This window comes from Taeniopygia guttata, chromosome 2 (assembly GCF_048771995.1).
Source record: "Taeniopygia guttata chromosome 2, bTaeGut7.mat, whole genome shotgun sequence".
In the NCBI taxonomy this organism is placed as follows: domain Eukaryota; kingdom Metazoa; phylum Chordata; class Aves; order Passeriformes; family Estrildidae; genus Taeniopygia; species Taeniopygia guttata.
Window position 1 is genome coordinate 29,472,193 of NC_133026.1, and position 23,782 is coordinate 29,495,974.

General features: G+C 37.1%; 1 protein-coding gene across 4 annotated transcripts; it reads left to right on the forward strand.

The window, feature by feature from the left end:
• Positions 1-5,601: 5,601 nt before the first annotated feature.
• On the forward strand, positions 5,602-23,680 carry LRRC72 (leucine rich repeat containing 72). Of its 4 annotated transcripts, none has more exons than XM_041714435.2 (9): positions 5,602-5,717; positions 7,233-7,306; positions 10,697-10,766; positions 12,795-12,876; positions 14,152-14,265; positions 18,450-18,539; positions 20,410-20,568; positions 21,789-21,816; positions 23,300-23,680. In XM_041714435.2, the coding sequence occupies exons 1-9, from the start codon at positions 5,688-5,690 to the stop codon at positions 23,463-23,465; spliced, it is 813 nt and encodes a 270-aa protein (XP_041570369.2). In that variant the 5' UTR covers positions 5,602-5,687; the 3' UTR covers positions 23,466-23,680. The 4 variants fall into 4 exon arrangements, with proteins under 4 accessions (XP_041570369.2, XP_072781667.1, XP_030120620.4 ...); XM_030264760.4 differs by having other exon boundaries at positions 5,605-5,717; positions 20,407-20,568; XM_072925566.1 differs by lacking the exon at positions 14,152-14,265 and having other exon boundaries at positions 5,603-5,717.
• The last annotated feature ends 102 nt before the right edge of the window (positions 23,681-23,782 follow it).

A 23,782-nucleotide genomic window follows, 5' to 3' on the forward strand; every position in this document is an offset into this window, starting at 1 on the left:
CTATGGTGCCCAGAAGTCATTTGACTCTAACTCTTTTATTAGGTTTAGCTACTTTTTCAAAGCTTTAGCTTAGGTACAGTGCTGAGTATATGGCAAGAATTGTAGAATAAGAACAGTAGTAGTAACATAGTGTGTAAGTAATTCATTCACACAGTTCAGATCAGTAGAGCTTGATAGACTAAACAACTGTTACAGGATATCAAAATATCAAATCAGTGAGACAGACCAGTCAGAGTTTCTCCCAAGGCAGAATGCATGAAAAACCAATTTCAGTGCCAGGTAGCCAAGAGATATAATGTATCCCACATTTAGATTAGGATGTATGATCAATATAATATAAAGAAAGATTTTTTTATAATTCAGATAATAATTGTAAGAGTCCGGGTTATTAAGATTGCACTCCTTTTCCCTTGAATGAATGCACATGCAAGTTCTTACATGTGTAAATTCAAACGCTTCTTCAGACTTTTATTTTATTTTGTATTGCTTATAATCATTTGTGTCTATTTAATATTACAGTATGAATTAAGCACAGGACATGTATTATCTTCATGGCATTAAGTGTAATAACTTAATTACACTTGTTATTGGGAATACTTATGCTCTCTGAGCATTTCTCTAAACCCTCCTGGCTCTACAGAGAGTGTTTGGGGGTCAGCAATGGATAATGGACTCTCCAACACCCAAGGAAATTGATTCAGAACTGCTTTTGGGCATCTCTATGTGTTTCAGTCTTGCACCATATAAGCACAGTCTCATTGTCAACATATTAAAAAGACAGAATACTGGAAGTTTACATCTGCTAATTACATTGGTAGATATCACTATTAACTATTATTTGAAAATGAAAAGTTAAGGGCTTTTTTCAGTATCTGCAGGTTCCAAACAGCTCACTGACAGAGAATTCTCTGAGTTAACAGAGACACAGGATCAGTCATCAGTAAGAACTGTATTGACTTCTACTTATAGAGAGCTCTGCAGATATTCTTCTAGAAAGCAGTTATTACTTAAAGGTTAAGGTAGTCAACTTGGTAAGCCACCAATATTAAAAGTTTTAAACATGCATAATATGTTTTTTATGAAAAATACTATCAATATTAATATATATATATATTTATATATATTAGAATAGCTATAAACCATTGTGGAAGTGCACATACAACAGTTTGAAAGATTAGGATGCAAATTTCTGAGAGTAGAATAATAGGATCGTTTGCCATAAGAATGTTGTTTGCAGAATGTTGTTTACATACCCATAAAAGAGCTCCAGCAGACAATAATTTCTTTCCTGATTGTTGATCAGACTTGGAAGCCAAACTGCAGGAACACACCAGCTTGCAAAACGGCCAGGGAACAAAGTTAAGAGTTGGCTATGTTGAAATGAAAGATATGTCCAAATTGTGCTGATAGCAAAGTAAGACAGAGTATTTATAAGCCTGTTGGACCTCCTCTCCAGCAGGCTTGTCACATTAGTGGTGGAGGTCTCTGTTCTCCAGGGCAGTATTCAGTCAAGTCAGAGTGAAGCTGGATTCAAACAAGGTCATTCATCCATATGATGCAGTCTGCTGGGACAATTTTGCCATAGGTTGCATCTGGACTATTTTAGCTTCTTCCGTACACTCATCATTGTGTAGAATATATTAATTTATATCACACATAATACTAGAAAAATTAATTAATGTTTCCCAGGCAACAGCCTAACCATTCCAGTTAATCATTACCTTCAAACTGAAAATAGTCTGAACTGTTTAGATATAGGATCGACTTTGTATTATTTATTAGAAAAAAAACCTCAAAAACTACCTTCCAAAATTCTGCTCCTGAACCTGCTAAAGGGTCACTGGGATGTTATCAGTGCAATCAGCAAGATTAATAGCATGAGTGAGAGAAGTGATTCAAATTCCTGAATGCTTTAGACAGTGCTGAGTATTTGAAACATCTGCACAGGGCTTGCAGCTACTGGACCTACGAGATAACTGCACTCTTCTGGAGCAATAGCTGGAATGCAGGTGGGGTATCCTCCTGATCTTTCCTCAGGCTTCTGGCTTTCACCTGATAAACACTGATAACATATTTCCGGTTACAAGAAGAAAAAAAGGAAATACGGATTTATGTGCAATATTTTGCATTTCACTTTCCAGGTGAAATGTATTTAATAACCTCAAAAACAAGTTAATTGTACTAATTTTTATGTATCATTAGTATAACACAGGCAATTTTAAATTTGTCCCAGATAGTGCTTTTATTCTTTGATGGATGTTCTATAAGTAGCAGAACTGCACAAACATGTGAGATGGAAAGTAATTCTCTAGTTGAATGTACTTACTTTGGGAGGTTGGACTAGATGACCTCCAAAAATCCCTTCCAATGTAAATTAAGTGAGTCTATAAAATGTAGATGCAGTTTTTACAAAATACCCTTGTGGAAAAGTCATACAACACAGTACCTTTCCTTATATGCTAGGCAAAGAATAACTGAATTCTGAAGATTATTAAATTTGGTAAATAAAAACATCACATATCAGGCATTGGTTTTTAGTATATTTCATCTACAACAATAGGTTAAGTTACAAAGAGCTATTGTGCTATTGTTTTTTCAGTAAAGTATTGTCAAAATAATTGAGAAGTAAAAAAAAAAAAAAAGTCAGAATGATTTAGAACATCAAATCATAATTTTCCAAGTGTCAGTTGCTAGACTGTGATAAAACTCTTCCACAGAAGAGTTTTCCTCAGAGATGGTGAAGCATGTGGATGGAACAAGACAGCATCCAACAGAGACATGTCACATTTTAAATCAGGTTTAATCTGAATTTCATTGTACCTAGCAAATCTGTGTTTCTATAATGTGGTTTTTGAAGCAATACAATGACAATCTCCTATATCATTGGTAAGTGGCTGAAGCACAGACATACCAGGAGGTCTCTGAAGTAGAGAAAGTTGTCACTTCCCAAAGCACCTGTAGCCTGATGATTTACAAAATCAGTAACCTCCAGTTCTGCCCAATCACCTTTGTCAGTAAAAGCAGATGTCCGTGCTTTCCCCTATTTCTATGTTCTGTTATCACATAAGGTCACGTTGTCTTGTTGCAACTACTAATCCTCACATAAGCACATTTTTTCTACATAAATATGAGAAGTTTTTTTGAAAAATATGTATAACAAATCAGTCATTATTCTAAGTAACCCAAAGGAAAAATGATTGTTTGTTCACTTATGGACAACGATTCAGGAATAATAATAAATAGGTGATAGGCTATATATTTGGAAAAAAAAAAAACCAATATCAAGCCAATGCAAAATATGGTGACAGTCCAGTCTGAATAAAAAAAAAATATTCATTTTCTGCCCAAACTCCTTTAAACTCATTGGGAATTTTAAGAGTTGTTTTGCAAATGCAGAAAGAAATAGATATTAACTCCACTGAATTTGAGGCAGTCTCTATTTAATCATCCAGATTAAGTCTGTAGTTACCAGTTGCTAATAGAAACAAGCACCTCAGAACCCCAAAACATATCAAAAAACCCCTTCACCTCATGTACATCACACCTCTGTGAGGGAATACAACAAAATAACTTCCAGAGGTTCCCTCTCTCTATCTTTTCCCATATTTAATTACTGAATTTTCTTTTCCTAGCACATTAATTGGACTAGCTGATAAGTAATTTTTTATTATTCAACATAACTTTACTAACTACCTTGCCTTTCACAATTCTAAACTGGTAGCTCTATCTGATTGATTGAAAACACTGAACTTGAATGTAGAATGAAAAAAATACAGAACTCTTATACCAGTTTCTTCTTCTCCATTACAGTCCCTCTTTTCATTATTTTAAATACCCTAGAGATATTTTTAGAAGCTAAAATAAGGGATTAAAGCAATTATTCTTGTCATTTTTATACCTTTAATATGTCTAGTTTTCTTATTTGAGGTTTCTATTTGTTTAAAGCTACCTAGCTGAAATGGAAGCCACCCACAGAATTTTTTCCATGAAAATTAGATATTTGCAATATAATACTTGTACTGTAGTTCCATTCCTCCATCATACACACTACATCTAGCTTCAGTGGTCTGAACAAGCAAAGGCATGCACATAATTAATTCCATGAGGGACAGCTTATTCATATATTTGCACACACACTCTCGTTCTTTGTATATCAGTTACACATAATTTACAATGACTATTTCTGCTAACTTGAGTACTCGGTGTAAATTAAATTCTAAATAAAGCTCCAAGTTTTCAGACATATTTTTGTTGTAGCATGATCAAACATTTTCTTTTGTCCTACTTGCACATGAGTGCGTGCACACACACACACTGGAAATGGCTTTTTCTATTCTTCAGCTTGTGCTATGCAGTAAAATGGTTATAAAAATAGCAACATGGCAACAGTTGCTTGCACATGTGGATGTCATAAACATTTTGTGTTCCTTTACAGCCAAACTCAATCCAAAGCACTGTCGCAGCAGTGAGCCCACTCCAGGAGCCAGCATGGGAGAGGGGCTCTCAGGCACCAAGGTGATTTGCAAGTTGCAAGGGAGTAATACATACGGTGTGAATTAGCTGTAAATTAAAGGCACAAGTGTTTTCTTTATAAGTGACGTGTATTTTGGAGGAATTTCTTCACAGAAAGGGCGATTAGCCATTGGAATGGACTGCCCAGGGTGGTGGTGGAGTCTCAGTCCCTGAAGATTTTAAGGAAAGACAAAATGTGGCACCTAGTGCTATGGTCTAGTGGGCATGGTGGGTTTTGGTCATAGGCTGGTCTCAGTGATCTCAGAGGTCTCTTCCAACCGAATTAATTCTGTGATTCTGCAATATACATATATAGACATGGAATCTGTGCTTAAAAATAAAGAAACCATCTTTATTAAAGAAAGCAAGCACACTTTTTCTAGGTTGTGAGCAAATATGATCCAGGACATCATAGAGGTATCAGAGGTCTCTCCCAGTTCCCATTCGGCGTCTCTCGCTGGCCCACCCAGGACCCCTCCCCGAGTCCTGGCTCGCGGTCTGACCCCTCGCTTGCCATCCAGCTCCTTTCCTCGCACGAAGCCCTGTCCTGATTCACGCCCAGGCTGGGGCTCCTGTGCCAGTGTTACACCATTTCTACTGCACCCAGTTCTGGGACCGTCACCTCAGGAAGGACATTGAGGAGCACGTCCAGAGAAGGGCAGGTGAGGTGGGGAAGAGTCTGGAGCATAGGGCTAAGGGGAAGTGGCTGAGGGAGCTGGGGTTGTTTAGCTGGAGGAAAGAAGGCCCAGGGAGACCTTATCACTCTCTACAATTCCCTGAAAGGAGGCTGTAGCCAGGTGGGGGTCGGTCTCTTCTCCCAGGAAACCAGTGACAGGACCAGAGGACACAGTGTCAAGCTGTGCCACAGGAAAACATAATTTCTTCACAAAAAGGGTCGTTAGACCTCCCCACGCGCGGAGGTGGTGGAGTCACCGTCCCTGGAGATGTTTACGGAAAGACTAGATGTGGCACTCAGTGGCACGACCGAGTTGAGGCGATGGTGATCAGCCATAGGCTGGACTTGATGATCTCAGGGGTATTTTCTTAAACCGACTCCGTGATTCTGGGGGCGCGCTGTGGGTCCTGGCCCCTAAGGCCCACTCCAGCCGGGCCCGGCTCAGCTCAGACCGCGTCTCGCGGCCCCGCCCCGCGGCCGCCCACAGCGCAGCCCGAAGATGGCGGCGGCCGCCGCGGCCGGCGGGCCGGTGAGCGGGCGCGGCGCGTCCTCTCCCCTCGGCCCGCCCCGGCCCAGCTGCGCCCGCCCGGATCGGGGCCACCCCGGCCCGGCCCGTTCCGTGGCACGGCGGCCTGGGCTCGCCCTGTCGCTCTGCTCGGCACCGCCACCGCACCCCGGGGCGAGGAGCGCTCCGCCCTTCCCCGCCCGGCCCCGGGGCGGCGGCGAGCGGCTCGGAGCCTCTGGGAGAGCCGGGGCAGCCTTTCTTGGCCTTCCCAGGCAGCGGCTGAGCACGCCTGAGCCCCCCGGGGCCCGAGGGCCGGCAGGGACGGGGCTCCAGGGTGGGGAGACGATGACATCTCGCATAACGGAGCATTGGAAATACGAATGTTTGAGCACGACCTTCCTGACTGGGGCCGCGGCCCCGGGTTGGTGCTCTGTGCCGCAGGTGTGCCTTCCCCATTGTCACTGCGGCACTCCGCATCGCTGTGTCCCGCAGTGCCGGGGCCTGACACTGCACACGTGGGTGTCTCACTGCTGCTTGTCTTGGACATCACTTGGTGTGCCGTGGGCAGATTTTGCACGTGTAGTAACAAAACTATGGCCATTTATTTCGAGACCTTTGTCGTTCCCGACATCTGCGGTTGACAGCTGGCCGTGCGGGGTTCTGGGCAAAAGGCAGACGCCCCTGCCTGTGTGCCCGGCTGCTTCTAGCCGGAGTGCCACAGGTCCCACACACTTGCAAGTTCTTTTGTGTAGGTTTAGTACACCCAGAACACGTTGGAGTGGTTATGCAGCCAATACAGGCCACTCTCTACCTGCCTGTCAGTGTTTCCAAGCCATTTATTCTTGTGAAGTTGTATAAATTTTGTATTTTAAACAGTAGTGGTCATAATGATGTTGGGCAAAATAGCTCATGTATTAACCCATTTTTTCTGATATGCATTTTAATTTTTATCAACCACTAGTAAGAGAGATCCATAATTCTTACATTAATGGATTTTGTGGTTTTGCAAGTTATGACACATCAGTAATACACTCTGAAAATAAGAATCGTGTCTGCATTTTTCAATGTTAAATGTACAAGCAGAGTTTTCTAGATCCCTGGTTTTAAAAGGTCACATGCATAGTTTTAAAGAAAAGCTGCATAAAAAAAAGTTCCAACTGTAATGCAAAGTAAGCAGTTTCCTTGTTCATCACAAGTACTGGGTAGCTGATCTGAGTGACTAGCCGATTCTCCAGTTAACGTATGTTAATTTCTCACTTCATGTCTACCAACTATGATTCTCCACAGGAAAAGAAAATTAGTGTAAGTGTAGCCTAATTAACAGACTATTTTTATCAATTTAACATAGAGACTGGAAATTTAATACTTCTTCATCTCTCTTAGACAATGTCACAGTTTGCTGTAATAAGGTGCTGTGATACTTGTATTTTGGTCTGCATGTTACTTTAAACGCTGAGTTCACATATGTTACAATGTAATGAATCCATAGTGATGCAGCATATTATACTGACAAATGTACTGTGTACTGTATACCGTCAGGCAATAGAAAAACAGCTGAAGATTTGTGGCTATAAGAGCAATGTGGATGTCGTAGCACTGTATCTGGCTAGACAGTAAGTAAAATATTCCTTGTTTTGACTTTTACTAAACGTAGAGTATGCAGTAAATGGAAATCTTTCACAGTGCTTTCTGTATCAGGAACTCTCTGAACATTGTTTATATGTGAAATACCAGTAAATCATATTCTTACAAAGGTACACAGACACACAGCAGCACTGTGCTCACAGCTAACAGCCTCATCCCTAGATACACAGTCTGTCTCCAGCAACCCAGAGTTGCTTGAGAGTCTGTGAGTTCACAGAGTTGTACATGAATATCTGCCATGAGGAGCAGAGGAATAAGAGCTGGTGGGCTGATCTCTGCCTGTTCTAACAGGCTCATAAGGCTGGGTGGAAGGAGTATGAAGAAGGCAAATGAAAGAACATGGGACCTGCCCAGTCTAGGAACTGCCAAATTTCTGAAGAAATGTGTTACTGCAATGGCAAAATTCAGTAGTACCACCTTTGAAATTACCTGCATCTGTACTGCTAAGAACTGAAGGGAGGGCAGGGCAACATGAAATGAATACAAGCACAAGAACACATTTTGGACAAGCAGTACTGATGAGAGAGCTGATCTCTGAGAGCTTAATGAAACAGCTTGAGATGTAGGGCAGATGAGGAGAAGAAGATGTGCTAAGTTAAGGAAGGCAAACTTTCATGAACCTGTGGGTGATCTAGGTTGATAGAGGTGTATGTTGTGTTATGAACATGCTGAGAGGCTGCCATAGAGGCATGGATACATGACAGGACATACTTCAAAGTTTTGGGAAAGTGTGCTTTGAATTTCTAGCCAGGGCACAATTCCAAGTGTTGCATTCCTGTCTGCAGCCTCACAACTGCATCCACTGCTCAGCATGGTTGATAGCATATAGAAAAACTAATGTAATAATTTAAATCATAGTTTAATCATTCAGGGACAAGGTTTTCAAGGTCTCTTGGTCCAGAGTGGAAAAAAAAAAAAAAAGGTCTTAAGGGATTCCAGTGTTGTCTAGTCTGTTTTTAGTGGAAATTATATGATCTTGAAAATCTAAATGTGCTCACTTATATGTTTAAATTATTTATCACATCTTGTGATTTACATCAAGCAAGTATTTGATGATTTGTGAGGTAAAACATATAGTTACTGTCAATTTTTTTTTTAAATGTGCATTTTAGAAAGAAGAAAAAAGGGAAAATTTAAGGGAGAAGTTTCAATAATGAGAAAATTACAAGGTGCATATATACATACTTTCCAAACAATACAATTATTATACCACATATGTAAAGAATTAAGACTATGCATACAGTCTTAATTGTAGTATTTCTGTTTTTAAATGCTTAAATGTGTGCTCTCACTGGCTGTCAAGTATTTTTTTGTTATAGAATAAAAAGAAATGCTCACATGGCAGAGTGTTCTGTCTTCCCATTAAACCGTTTTGGTAAAGATGATAAAAGATGGATTCTTTCATGATTGGATAAAAGTGAACTCCTTTTACTCTGTATAATTTTATATAAACTTGAGCCCCAGCCAAGCTCAATATCAGATCATGCCTCCTTTAGTGTTGGCTTGGCATATTTTTCTGCTAGCTGAAATAAGAAAATAGAAAAAAATTAAAGTCAATCAAATAAGAGGGAATGAGTTTTATATTTTTAAACCACTACTATTAAAGGGACATGAAGCAATGTATTTTGGACACTGAAAGCTGTCATCCCAGGAAAACTGATTAACTTAGCAGTAGGTAGAAAAAGAGTGCTGCAGGCCAAAAAGGATCAGTTTATAAAAGACATACAAAGTCTGGAAGGCATGTAGAAAAGGACAGGCTCTTTTAAAATGTTAGAGGAATTAAGCTCTACCTGGGGCAAATTAAATGCCTTAATATGGAAAAAAAAAAAACAAAAACCCCAAAAAACCCCACAAAAAACCCAAGCAAAAAACAAAGCAGCAAACCAAAACAAAAAAAAAAAAAAAAAACCAACAGATTGAGGCTTGGAGATAGTCAAGATGAGGCTGTTACTAGACAGGGAGTAAAACCAATTAAATGTAAAGCTGTAAACTAGTTAGAGAGTGGCAGTGACCAAGAATATAAGAAATTTTGGCTTTGCTACCTGAAATGTAGTTCAGGGATGCACAGGAGATAGGATAGGAGCTCTGTATGTCCTGTCAACAGCCATCTGCTTGTCCCTGCTACTTGCAGTAATGTCTTTTTCTGTTACTTGTGACCGTAGGTACATTAAGTATGTATTTGCATGGTTAGTTTTTATGGCTTATCCGAGGAAGCCAAAGAAACAATTTAAAGTAACATCATGAGAGGATAATCTGATTCTCAGTAGTACAAGGGACGAAAAGTACAGTGCCTCAACTTTGTAGGGTTTGCTCTTGACAGACTTTTCATTTGCAAAAGTAAGATGAGAAAAGGCATCCACCCTCCCTTTGTCTGTACCTGGAGGGTGTGTTGGAAAAAAAACAACCCTACAAATAAAAAAACAACATGGAAAGATAGAGACCAGACTTCACAGTTGGAAAACAAACACTCCTTTAGCCTGATGATGTGAGCTTAGTTTTTATCAGTCCTGTTACTTTCTGAAACACTGGCCTTCATCTTGCAACACATTAAAATCCACAAGAAAATTTTTATTCTGGCAATTAAAAATTGTCAGGTAAAAGTCATCTATAATTTTTCTAGTGGAAATTAAGAACATTTATTTATAGCAATGAAAATAAAGAAGAGCAGTTAGTTAAAATCACTTGGCAGCTCACTAATATTTTCTGGTCAGCAGGTAATTTTTTATTTATGGTTCACTAGCAAGCTCAAAGTTCTAGATACACAATTAAACATAAAACCATACTAGCACATAATGGGAGATCATTTCAGCCTCAGTGGATGTACTAAGTTTCTATGAGAATAGGGCAGGAGTGGAAAAAAGGCAAAATTTCACAATATACACTAACATGAAAAATAATTTTAAAAAGCACATTGGCATGCTTGATGTCTGTCTTCTGCTGGCTACTCTGGCACTGTGCATGGACAATCCCCGCTGCATCTTCAAAGTAGTTTTGCTTTTAGCTTTGTGTCCCCAGGGTGCCAAACTTCTCCTCCTGTGTTCTGAGTAGGATTTCTGCAAAGTGCAAAGTACATGTGACTCAGACTCATAACTCATGCTGTTATGGAAAGGCAATTGATGTATCACTTTTTTTGTTCTTGTTTCTTTACCACCTGCTGCCTTGTTATGTTTGCAGGTGTGCAGAGTGCTTACACTGTCTCTGCCACCTTCTCTTTGTGTCTTTCCCTACCATAAATTCTAAGGAAGTGTGCCTTTCTAGTTCTTGTCTAATATTATTTATGGAAAATTAAAATATTTTTCAAATTAGGAAGCGCTATTAATGTTAAGGAATCTGTTACCCTTTTTTTTTTCTTCCACCAGAGGACTAAAAAGTATCCCAAGTCTATCACAGTTTCGCAGATTAAGGTATTTGTGGATTAACAACAATAAGGTAATAAGATATTCCTTTAAAGAGCAGAACAATGCATCTGTACTCCATGATTATAAATTTGTGGTCTTTTCTAGTATAAAGTATTAAATATATATTGTCAAACTAATAAATTATTTTTAATTTCTAGGCTAATTTAGCTGTCAAATATAACAGATTTGAAGAAAAAAAATTTTTTTACATTACAGAGTATAAGCTTATGTATTTTCCTTTAGATTCACATCAGATTTATAAATTTTGTTTTTTAAGGAGCTGAGGTTTTGTGCTAATTCCTGAGCTCCCAGTGTGATTAGAGCAGGCAGTTCTTGGAACAGGCTGAGGGGTGGCATGGCTGTAAGACAGGAGTGGATTGCAGGAAATGCATGGCTCTTCTTGCAGACATGCATAGGTTATTTCCTGGTTGAGGTGACGCTCCTTTTTGATGTCATACACACAAGAGTGGCATAAAGCTCTGTGAAATGAGCTTCTTCCTGTGTACAGGAAGCAGCACTGCAGTTCTAGGGATGACAAGATATAAATATTTTACTGTACAGTAGTTTACATGACTTTCACAATGAGCCCAAATTCTTCATCTCCAGAATTGCTTGCTCAGGTAAATAAATAGATCTGTGAGCAGCAGAAAAAAATAAATTTTCATTCCATGTCCCTTCAGAGCACATGTATATCTGCTGCCCCAGGCTAGCATCAGTTATATGGCATCTTATGTCCAATTCTCTACTTTACTATTTTTGAAAAAAGCAAATGTAGAGATATATTAAAATGTTAAACTAAAATCAGAGGTATAATAGGGCTTTTCCTTGTATAACTAAAGGACATTAAAAAGAAGTAATGACCTGATGACTAAGCAGAACTGATCTTGCTGATCAAAAAAGATAAATAAATTGGAGTTTTGCACAACTCTTGCTTTCCTACCTAAGCAGTAACAACATTCTTTTGTTGTTCTATATAACTTGTGTGGAGGAGTCACTCAGTGGCTTTTCATAGGAAAAGTCTTACTGAAATGCCTCAATAGGAGCAGCATATTTTTCTGCACTCAATAATTTTATCAGGGAAAGAAGCAAACTTCAGATTCTGAAAACAAAACTTGCCAAGAATAGGGAAAACCATTCTACAAGGGAGTGGAAAAACGTCTGTCTTATGCTCTTCTTTCCAGCTTTCAGGTACTGTTAATATACAGAGCAAAACCCCTTTATTTTGGAGTCAGTGGCAAAATTCAAGGACTGAAATAGTTCCTTTCTAACAAATTACTTTTTGTCACAGAATTTACAGAGTCGGGAATTAAATTCTGTTTGTTGTTCTTGCATTTAAACTGTAGGATAAAAACTTTATCACCATTAGTACTCCCAGTTGTCAATTATAAAGGACAGCTTGCTATCCCACTGCAGATACTTTACCTTGCACTGGAGACAAAAGTGTATTGGATTTGATTTCTCCAAACAAGAAAGTATGATTCCATAGGGACTAAAGATAACTCTTTATTGGGAATACACCCATACCTATACTGTTGTTTTTTTGGGTTTTTTTTTTTTCAATGACTCGAATTGAGTCTCTAAATATGATTAGATGACATTTCTGGTAAATAAGAACAAATCTGTGCTCTTTGAACGTGCTGGTGAAAAAACAATTTAAAAACAGGATGCTGGGTTTATTCAAACAATATATTTCAGGAATATTCTTAAACCAACATAAAATTATTATGCTCTACAAGGGTCTTCTAACAATAAAAATTATTTCAAATATGAATAGAAGGAAGAGACAATGTGGAGACCAGTCATTCAAAGAAATCTGTTTCCAAAAACAAATGTTAAATGTGTAGTTCAAAAAATTAGGTAAGGTTCTACTGCTTGTATTTGATTTGTACTTAGTACTTCTAGTGAAGGTTCAGTTGTCAAGAGAATCCTTAAGCCAAGAGTCTTAAACAGAAATATAAGAAACTACCTGTGGTTAAACAGTTTTCAAGGGGCCGCATTTATAATTCTCCAACACCACATTCAGAGTAACATATAACAGTTTGCCTAACTCTAATTTCAGATCCAAGATTTAACCTTCTTGATCAAAAACTATTACTTGACTGAACTCTATCTCAACAATAATGAGCTGACAGATATATCAGGTACCAATCTTCCCTTTTAAAGTTGTTGAGCAGAGGCCTGTACTTTCTTTTTTCTGTATTGGCATTCAAATTTATAAAACTGCTTTACAGCAAGTAACTTATTGGTTGAAAGATCCTATATATGTATAATTAAAACGTGTTAATTATTAGATATTTAATTTTTCCAACATACCTGAGTGGCAATAAGATGATGTGTTTATTCTGGTTTAAGGGATGAGATGTCATTAGCTTTATTTATTTTGGGAAATATTATATATTTCACAAAAATATGTGAAATATTTTTGATCTCACATGACCATATTTAATAGGGAGAATTTATAACCAGAAGTATTTCGCAAAGTTACTGCCAAACTTGATTTATTTAAAAAATGCATCTGTCTTATACTTCTATTTTGGTTTTGCTTGTCCTTGTAGATTAAAATGGCTTTACCAGACTTGTAAATTTGTGAATGAACAGGCCAAAGCATAATACATTTCTAAATATTTTAGACATTTTAAATGTTAATATTTTTTTTCTGTTCCTATAAAATGCTGGATGAGAAATTATGTTGATTGGTTTCTGTGAGATCTCAAGGAAACTTTATCTTTGAAAGACATAAACAGGGACACAAGAGACAATAAAAATGATAACAAAATACGGATCAACAGAAGGTTATCATTAGTAGATAAATGTGGATAAAATACTGTATATAATTTGGAAAATGACATATCTAATCTTGTTGTGTAAGGATGTGGACACTTGATGTGAGTGGGTCAAAACTTGAAGATGTGAGTCAAAACAGTATTTTGTAATAGCTTTTTAATACATCAATAATTAATTGAAACAGAACTATTTTCTAAGGAATGCACTATTTACTACTTGTGAGACAAAGGTAGTATTACGATATACTATTGTTTGTGAGGCAAAGGTAACATTAGGTCAAGGTAAAAGGAAGTGAATTAACCAAAGATTACAGGGATATAGGAGGAATGAAGGGAGGTAGAAGAGATGTTGCAATTGAGATTGATATGTTGATGCAAGGGTGATGTGGACAAATGGAAAAAAACAGAATGAAAAAAAGATAGTCATGTGCTTAAAGGATGTGACTAGAAAGGTGAAAAGGATACTGAAATACCTTTAATTTATTTTTTAATTAACGTCTCATACAAAGTGTTAGCAAAGGACAGGCATACACAGGTAACTAAAAAAACAGATTCAGTGTACAGCATAGTAAAATAATGTTCTAATAAAGACAACTAGGGTGAGAATGATTAATTATTTTTCATTTTTTTCAGGTGCTCTGAAACACTTATGTTCATTACAGATTCTGTTTCTTCACAACAACGAGTTAAAAAAACTTGGCAAAACAGTGAAGGAGTTGAAAGGAATGATAAGCTTGCAGACTCTAAGTAATGCCTTATTTTTATTCTGCAGAACAGCAAGTAGTAGCTTTTTAGTTTCTTATCAGGATGTTTCTTGTCTATTTCCACATCATTTGCCAATAGCTTTTGAAGATAATTAGCAATTTCAGCCAAATTTGACAGAAGAAAGAGGTCTCCAAGACATGAAAATTCCACAAAGAGTACCTCAACTGAGAAAAAACTGCTAAGAGAGTTCAGAAGTTAACTTTTTGGCTTCTGTCTGCCAGTAGCTTGGATGAATAGGTTGGAGGGCATCTAAGCAGTTTACAGCTGCCTCTTTGTAATGGAACATAGGAGTAGGGTGAGATTATAGAGGTGAAAGGAGTTGAAAAATGTGTGTTACTGCTGTTGAGACTGTGAGTGATAGGTTATAGAGCCCAAATTCCTGCCTCATTAATTCTCTTGCTTATACAACTTCCTTTCTGCATCTTTTTTGGCCGACTGGATTTCTATAGTCTAAGAATAAATGTACTTTAGGTATTATTCATAACAATGTCTGTTAAGGAGCATGCTTTCTGATACACTGGCTGAAAATGAAAATTGCACCTTCTCTGAAATTTCAAATGAAGTTGTACAAGACAGTGTTGGTGCCACTAAGTTACAATGTAAGAAGTAGCCTCCAGGAAAGGTAGGATTATATGCTATTAAGATATTGAAAGTGAAAATATAAGCAGTCTTTTTCCATGATTCCTAAAGGAATGTCAACATAGATCGTGCCAAATGCTTAGTACTTAGAGAATCTGACAGTAAACAAGTTTTGTGCCTTTGTAACATGGTTAAGGACGTGAATGTCAGAATGTCACCAGCCCATAACACTTCCTTAAGCATTCAGAAAACTGAATGTGTAATTGTGAAAAAGGAAAATATGAATGAAAAATTAAACTTTTAATTGTTTTAATTGAACCAAAACTAAGAAAAATAAATCAAGTATTTAGGAAAACAACAGGCCAGCCAAACTATTGCGATTCTTGTCATTATATGCAAGATAGAAAAATGCGTCCATTTAAGAATGCACTTGTTTGAAGTGATTAGGCAGTGTCTGGAGAGACATCCTATGAATGAATGGTGCAGTCACTTGAATTTAATGTTAGCTCTACAAATTAATAAGGAGCTTCAACAAGCACAGGAAGTTTTTTGTACTGGTTGCAACCATGTGTGGGAAGGACATAGCAGATAGTTAAAGTGCTGCTGAGTTATTATAAATGGCAGTTACAAAGGCATGGTGAAAATTGCATGTAAATTGGACCAGCCACCACCACAGAAAAGGAAGTCTTTGCAAGAACAATCAAACAATATATATAATATACTGATCTACCCTAATTAAAAAAAAATTTGTTGTTTAGTTCAAAGATTTGTACAAGAGTAAACAGTAATCAATGGAAGAAGCTTAACAACCTTAATAACCATAACTTTAAAGTCATTCCTTCTTGACCTTTGGAGTAATGAAAAAAACTGTCAATGTTTTTGCTTCAAGGGGACTTTGTAATAATGAATTCTCAAATTAACAGGTCTCTGTTGGTTTAATAAAATGTCCTGTCACATTTGAAGTAAATTAAATCAGTAAATGAACAAAATAAAATTTAAAAGTCATAACCTATATATTGTATTACTATATAATTTATCTGCCTTCTTGCAATATTAATAAATATTGAATGGGTGCAGAATTTGCACTGTGTAGCTTTGCAAAGGGCTGTGCACATAACTCATTTTTATAAAACAAAACCAGCGAGACTTCTCACTGTTATGAGGTCTTTTTTATTGCCAATCTGATTTAAAAAAAAAAATCACTTGCTAACCTTCAATGGAGCTCCTGGATGCTTAAAAACATTTTATTATTTTGTAGCTCTTGGGGACAATAGAACTATTAAAACACACTATTATTGTTTGCTTCAGGAGTAGCATCCAGCTGCCAAAATGTTGCATTTCTCTTCCTGAAGTCTCTCTTGTGATTTTAGCCAGTGCCCTGCACTGGATATGTAACATAACAACCATCTTTCATCAGGTGTCTAGGGAAGACACTCAGCCTCAAAAGATTTACTGCTCATGCTGCCTACAACTGCAGCCTTCTGGGAGATCCAGAGTGTTTCTTTATGGGCTCACCTTGTGCTCACATCTCCCTTTTGGAATCAAGATTTTTGTTACATACTCTGTAAATTGCCTCAACTGATTTATTGTCCACAGCTGATAACATCCTGCTGCTAGACCTCAGAAAACTCTCTTGTTCACTAAGTTTCTGCCCCATGTGGCAGAGGCACACTGTTTTCCTACACTCCAAATAGAGAAAACAGACAAAACTGTGGAGGAGGAAAGCATTATCCTAATTTGTACACTAAAATTGCATGACCTTGACAAGAAAGTAGATAGCTCAGCCAAAAATTGATCCCAGATGTTTTGTAACACAAAACCATCTTGATCTGTACAATGGTTGAATTTATTGTAAAAATGAGTAGTAGAAAAATGCACATTCTCTAAATCAAACCTACAAATCAGTGTTGTTGAGCAGGGACATGGTCCAAGCAGCATCCAGATTCACAAGTGTTTAATATGGGACCTGGTTTGTGCCTTGGAAAAATCTCTCTTGAATCTTTACTCTATTCCTCTACCAAACAGTCCTGCTTTTCGAGATCTTTCTAAATAATTTTTCTCTTTGGAGTGCTGTAGTATATTTTCTTGACTCAAGAATAGACTTAGCAGATACATACATAATATTCTTTCTTATTAACACTTTCTAGGGAAAATGTCATTCAGTTAAAATCGAACTTTCTTTTGCTGCCACCTTGTGGGTGTCTTACTAATTTTAAGTACAGCAATTCAAAAAATTCGTTAATTAAAATAAAAAGCTCTCCTCTGAATACATGAACAGGTGTTTTCTGTGTAGGAAAGGACAAAGGCACATTCCAGCCTTGTTGCATCTTCAAAACACCTGCTAAATCCCATCAAACACTGAGCCCTCTCGGCAGTCCTGAAGAACACGAAATTGCATCTTGTAGTTTACCAATCTGGGTGGAATATTTTCCAACTTTTTTCTTCTACTATCTCTTACTTGCTTCTGTAACACCATCTTCCTCTCCCTAACTGCTAAAATGACATAAGTTTTTTACCCTAGAGCAAGTATTAGGCACAGCCTCTCCTCAGAAAAACAGATGACTGTAGACTGTAGCAGTTGTTACAAAAATGATTAATTTAGTATTTTCCCCTTGCTCTCATCTCAAGGTGACAGCCTCCTGATTATTTTTACTGTCTTAGAAGAACTGCATTTATATCAGGAGATAAAAAGCATTATTAACTTTTTTATTTAGGAAATAGGTCCCACCCCACAACAGTTTATTATGCTCATCTGTGAATGAGCCAGTTTCTATTTTAATCAGCCTCAGATATCACGGTCACTTAACAAACTGATTTGGCACATGAGCTAGGCTCATGTTCCACACCTGGAAAAGCAGCAGCACAGTTGATCGCTGTCTCTGTGTTGCAAGGGTTTGGTTATACAGGTTAATGTGAACCTGAACATAAATATTTTAGCCAAGTTGCTAATGAGCTTTTGGAGCTTGGTATCTCCAGTCTCGAGGAAAGCAACTGGGACCCAGGTTCTTAGGAATTTAGACCCTCTGAAACATTTTTCTTTTACCTTTCTTTACTTTTCAAACTCATTACCTGTCAAAATATTAGAAGGCTGTGTATTTGCATTTTATATTGTATCTGTGGGATAGAGCCTTTTATCAGCTCTGATAAAGTCTTAGGTGTCCTAAAGCTCACCTGATATTAATACCTCCATCCTGCTACAAATTTTGTGTCTTATCTTTAAGCTGTCACACCTAAAAGACCATTGCTATTTAAAATAAGCATTACCTAACACTACATAAGAAAATCAAAGGCAAACACTTCAGTGTTTTTTTCTGTAAAGGTTTGGAGTGCATGATGACACCTTTACTCAGTTCTTGCCTGTGGTATTTTGCATACTCTGCAGTAAGTCAGTTTCTGTAGTCCATGTTTAGATGAGTAATTTCACATGTGTAAAGTGTTTATCCAGCCAAAGAACAATTTGAATTTAATATTTTGTACAAAATCTTTGGCTCCTAGTGACCTTTAATTTTCCTGCCTTGCAAAGTTGTTGTTTTGCTGGGTTTGCTTTTTTGTGACACTGGGGTTTTTTGTCTGTGTTTGTTTTGCAGACCTATTCCAAAACCCTCTGGCATATGATCCAGACTACCGGCTTTATGTGATATACTTCCTTCCTTCAGTTCAGCTCCTTGACAGGAAGTGTAAGGATTTTTTTCCTCTCTCTCAAAGCATTGACAATTTCTTTTGATTCTAAGCAGTTTGGAAACACAGGTGAAATTATCCTTGTTATCATCTTGTTGATAGAGAACTAATGAACAAGATACCTGTTTTTTGTAAGATTTATCAAGCAAAAAGAATGTGCATGGCATAAACACTTTGTCAAATGTTTTTGATTTTTTTTTTTTCTTTTAAAATTGTGTTGGTTTTTCCTGTATCTTGTCTATTTGGGTAAAGATAAAAACTTGTGCTTAGAAACATGTACCTACCTCTGTGCATTCAGACTGGTGTATTCACATGGGTGAGTGTGCTTGCTTAGGTTTGTACATGTTCCTGTGCAGTTTAAGTACATATATGCACATTTCTTGATAAGGTAAATGCAGACAAAGTTTTCAAAGCTTTCAAATATAATAAATATTCACAAATTATCAAGAGATCTTTCACAGCTTGTCTACTGTAAATTCTACAGGAAAAAAATTGTCTTAAGAATAGCCAGAGTTTAAATCAGTGAATCCATAAACATGTCACAATGTACCCATAAAATCATCTTTGGTGATTTTTTTTTGAGAACTGTGTGACTGACAGGACTGAAAATTACTGGAGAACACTGAGAAAGTAGCTGATTCCTACCTCAGCTCTGTAAGAAAGTAGCAAGGACAACCAGCACCTTCCTGAAAGGGGACTGAGCAAGGCAGATGCAGGACATCTGCAGGTGCTGGGAAGCTGTGCAGCTGTCCTGAAGTAAAGCTGATGGATGGGCCCCAGCAGGTGCCAGGGCTGATGAGCAGTTGCTGGATCTCACCAGATGCTCATTTGCTCACACAGTCATTTTGCACAGGTACCCCCTCCTGTCCTGAGCACTTGCTCTTGCGTTACACTTGTGCTTAACTCATCTGTCAGGCTGTTACTAAAATACCACTTTTTGACTGAGGAGTGATGACTGAAGCTTAATGCGCTGAAAAATACATGTTGCATTTACATGTCTAGAAACACTTCCATAAAACTTCCTGGACTTCATCTCCTAAATACAGTTCTACTGTAATCAGTCCTGGATTAAGATTTGAGGCAGTAATTTGTATCAAGCTGTATCCTGGACTTTCCATTTAGTGAAATATTTCTCTAGAACATTACAAAGCTTCTTCACCATCTGTAGAACATTAGCAACATAGTCCTGGCTGTCTCCTTCACACAAGACATGTGCTCATGCTCTGCTACCTTCAGGCATGACTACTGCAGTTCCTTCCTAATTGGTCCCCTAGACACCATGACTCCAAAGCTTCCCTGAACTGCAAATGCTTCTGCCAGTTACTTGTTCTAAAGTTCAGCTGACTTCTGTTCCATAGCTGACATACTAGATTAGTACAAGGTTCATAAAATTGAAGCTATGATCCCAAATTTGATTTAACAGCCTTAAACTATTTGTTTGAAAATTAAAGTTGTTTCTCTTAAAGTGCAAAACGGGAAAAATTTAAACTTTTATTTTGATTGCACTCCTAGGGTTTTCTCTGTACCTGACCAATGGGAATTGAACTGGCCTTAAATCAAGACTTGTTGCTATTCATAAAGACACTTTAAATCTTTACTGACTTCTGCAGGAGATCTCATTTAAACAGTACAAAAAGTCATGCTTTCTAGCATCTACATTTAAAACTTCTGATCCTATTGCTCTCAGAAGAAAATACTTTACTGTACAGGGCTTCACCCTAAAGCCATGTTCCCATTTTGAATTGCCATGAAATTGTGTCATTATTATTGTTAAAAAACTGCACAGAAAATATATTAATCACCTTTTGTATGCTTCCTTTTAAACTGATAGAAATAAAATTAAATTTTTTATATCCCTTTTAACAGTAGTTACACAAAGAGAAAGGGAGTCAGCACTTCATCTCTATAACCCCAAAATGGCTTGGGTCATGCAGTCAGTAGCTTTTGGGAAGAGAGCAGACACATCCCTGGGGACTACGGTGGGACCTAGATGCACTCAACCAGCCAGAAGACCGATAATGCCCTCAGGTATTTATAATGCTCCAAGGAAGCAATAAATTTTTAAGTAATTTGAATTAGAAAGTTTTTTTTTTTCCATTCATCTGATAAAATATTATTTGTTTTAGTAATAAAATAGAAATGCATCAAGAACTCAGCTGGTTTGCTTCATAAAGTAAATAGTCGTAGCAGCAGCAGGCAACACATGAGCCCTTCTACTGAGTGTTGTGGCAGATAAATTCTAGTCATACCCTGTAGTTACAGAGTTGTCTTTAAAGATAACTGAATTTTTTTTTTGTCAGTATGAGTCTTGTGTTTAGTTTTACTTTTATTTAAAACATCTTAATAGACTTCTGACTCTCAGTGCTCAGCATCATAGAGTTTTGATGCCCTCTAGTGCTTTTACAAGATAATCTCTTGAAGAAAGTATTTTCTTCTAGTGTTCTAAATTTTATGTATCTTGCCTGGTTTTGTAAGCAGATTCCTCTTTATGCTTTCCAAGCTGAGAATATTTTAATTAAGTCCTATAATAGCATATGAAGCAGTTTTTAGAGTTCTTAAAACATCCAGATTTGGAAGACAGCATGATCCTGCCACAAGACAGCAGGCGAATCCACCTGGAACATGAGACTTGTATCACAATCCAGAACCAACTCTGAAATCCCCCACAACCTTGTCAGCTTTTTTGATGTTTTAAAGATTAAAAAACCACCATTGTGCACAGAGAGTAACTGAAATTGAAATAGTGTAGTTGCACTACACTAATAGTAGCACTTTAAATAATGTAGATGAAAGTTTAGGAAGTAATCAAATACTTGCAAGTTTTTTTAAATGTATGTATCACAATAGTAAAACTGAAAGCACTGTATTTAACAGTGATTTTTGAAGAGGTTGGGAAAAGCATAGTTAATAATTTGTTTTTCTGGTGATTATCAAAGCAGACAGTTGTCTTTATCTCTGTCCTGCAGTCATACACATCTAGAGTGGCATCATTTTCTGTGAAAGAAAAAGCCTGGTTGTGTATGTCTATAGGAACTAGAATACAAAACACTTAAAACTACGTACACTTACAACCCAGCAAATACTTGCTTCCACAGAAATTTAATAAAATATTATCTTAAACATTACAAATCGTGTGCTAGTTTTCAATTAATTTGAACAAACAGTTTAGGATCAGGATAGCAATCAATTCTCAGCTACTCAAATTGCTGTACAGCCATTAACATCATAACTTGAACTTTCTCTTATAGGTCATGAATTTGGAAATAACACAAATAAGTAAGTAATGTTTTCAGTATCTTCTTCTTTTTGCATCTCTGAAGCATTTAAGCTCCTCTTCCTATACCTAAAAAATACCCTAACTAGAGAAAATGTCCAGTAAAAATGAGCTTTTGAAACAGTTTCAGGCCTTTGTATTCAATAAAGCTGCAACTCTACACTAGGTTTGTTGCCTAAAATTTAGTATTGGAAGGTATTCCACATTTGGAATTGGGTACATAAAAACGCCATTTATTTGTAAGATCAAACACTGATCACTAGAAAAAACATGCTCAAAGTATTAGAGCATCAGAATAGCTGGTTCTGTATTATGTCCCAGAAAATGTTCTCCTGATTGGCTGTTCAAAAATACATTCTCTGGAAAGCATTATGACTTGTAGAATGAAACTTTTTTAGTCTGTACATGATGTTATTTTTATTCTGTTCAGTTTCAAAATGTAAATGTAAATAAATTAGATAAATGTAAAACTAATCTCTGTGTCTGGATTGAGACAGGAAAAGGTTTCATTTTAATGTGATGACATTTTAGATGCAAACTTTGTAAGAACAGATTTACAAACTAGGTATCAGGCTTGGCTATGCTTTCTAGCTTTACAAATGAGAAGATTTGAAAAATGCATTGAAGGAAACAGTAAGAGCCTACCTATAATATCCTTTAACAGTAGTCTGAGCACAGCTCTTTAAAAATCAAGTTGTTTCTGTTGAAAAGTTAAGAGTCTTACCTGCCTTCAGTGTTGTTAGCCGTCCTCATTGATAGAATGGATGTACAGCTGCCTTGAGTCTTATTTATGGAAATGCTGAGGCTTTGCAAGGTGTTTTTGTGGAAAAATACATGATACTCAGTGGAGATAGTCCTGTGGCTTATATGAGGTGTGTTACTACAGGGACATCTTTAAGATGTAAGTTCTTGTAAGATAGTTTTAATATTGTATGTGAGTTGATAGGGTTTGTTGCTTGTCAGTGGATGTTGCCAATCTGCTGCTTTTCTCTTCCAGACTGCAGCTGTGGCAGGATACATGAACACAAGCTCACAGTGATCTGGATTCAGAGCTTGGAGAATGGATATTTGCCTGTGGGCTAGTTAAGATATCCACAGTGAAATCAATGTGCAATTCCATTAATGGGTACCAAATCACTTGAATCATGTCAATTGAAGCAGCATTAAAAGTATACAATTACAACTTTTGTGAGGGAAAAATCTGAAAACAAAGAAATATTTTTAAGTCTACTAAAAATGTTTTTAAATAATTTATAGCATGATCTTTTTTCAAATAGAATCCCATGATTCTGACCTTTTTTCATTTTGTTCTGCTTTCTTAAATTTGGTAGAAGAAAACCTTCTGAAAATTTAAAATTTTTAAATCCTCCCTCTTCAGTGTCATTATGACCACTACTTTCATTTTCCAGAGAGTGTGTGTTGTGAATTAGTTCTGAAGTGGTTTGGAAATGTTCAGGTAATGGACTTGCTTTGTTCTTTTTGCAGAGTACCATTTGAGGACCCTGAAGATGCGGTTTTGGTACGGGCAATGACAAGATCTCTAATGGAATTTTCCTCTGTGGACTGGAACAAAGTAGCCACTTGTCAAGAAAGATGGCTTAAAAACAAAGCAGAAGAGCCCCTTGAGAAGCTGACAGTCCAGTTTAGATGAGAAAAAAACAATCTCCCTCTCTAATGTTAACCCTATAAGTAGGTTAACAGCTCAATAAACCAACTACACAACAACATATATCTAGTTAAGTGAATTTCCAAAATATAAGATTAGTGTAACATTTCTTTTATCATATGCTGTATAGAGAATGAAAAAATTAAAATAACAAATGGTAAATAGTGGCAATGTTATAATAAAAGTTGCTTTAAATGCAATTCTTTCCATAATTTTGTTACCTGAAAGTACTGAACTGCACACTAACTTTTAGGAAACTAAAGAGAAATACTTTTATTTCTTATAATACACTTCCTCACATA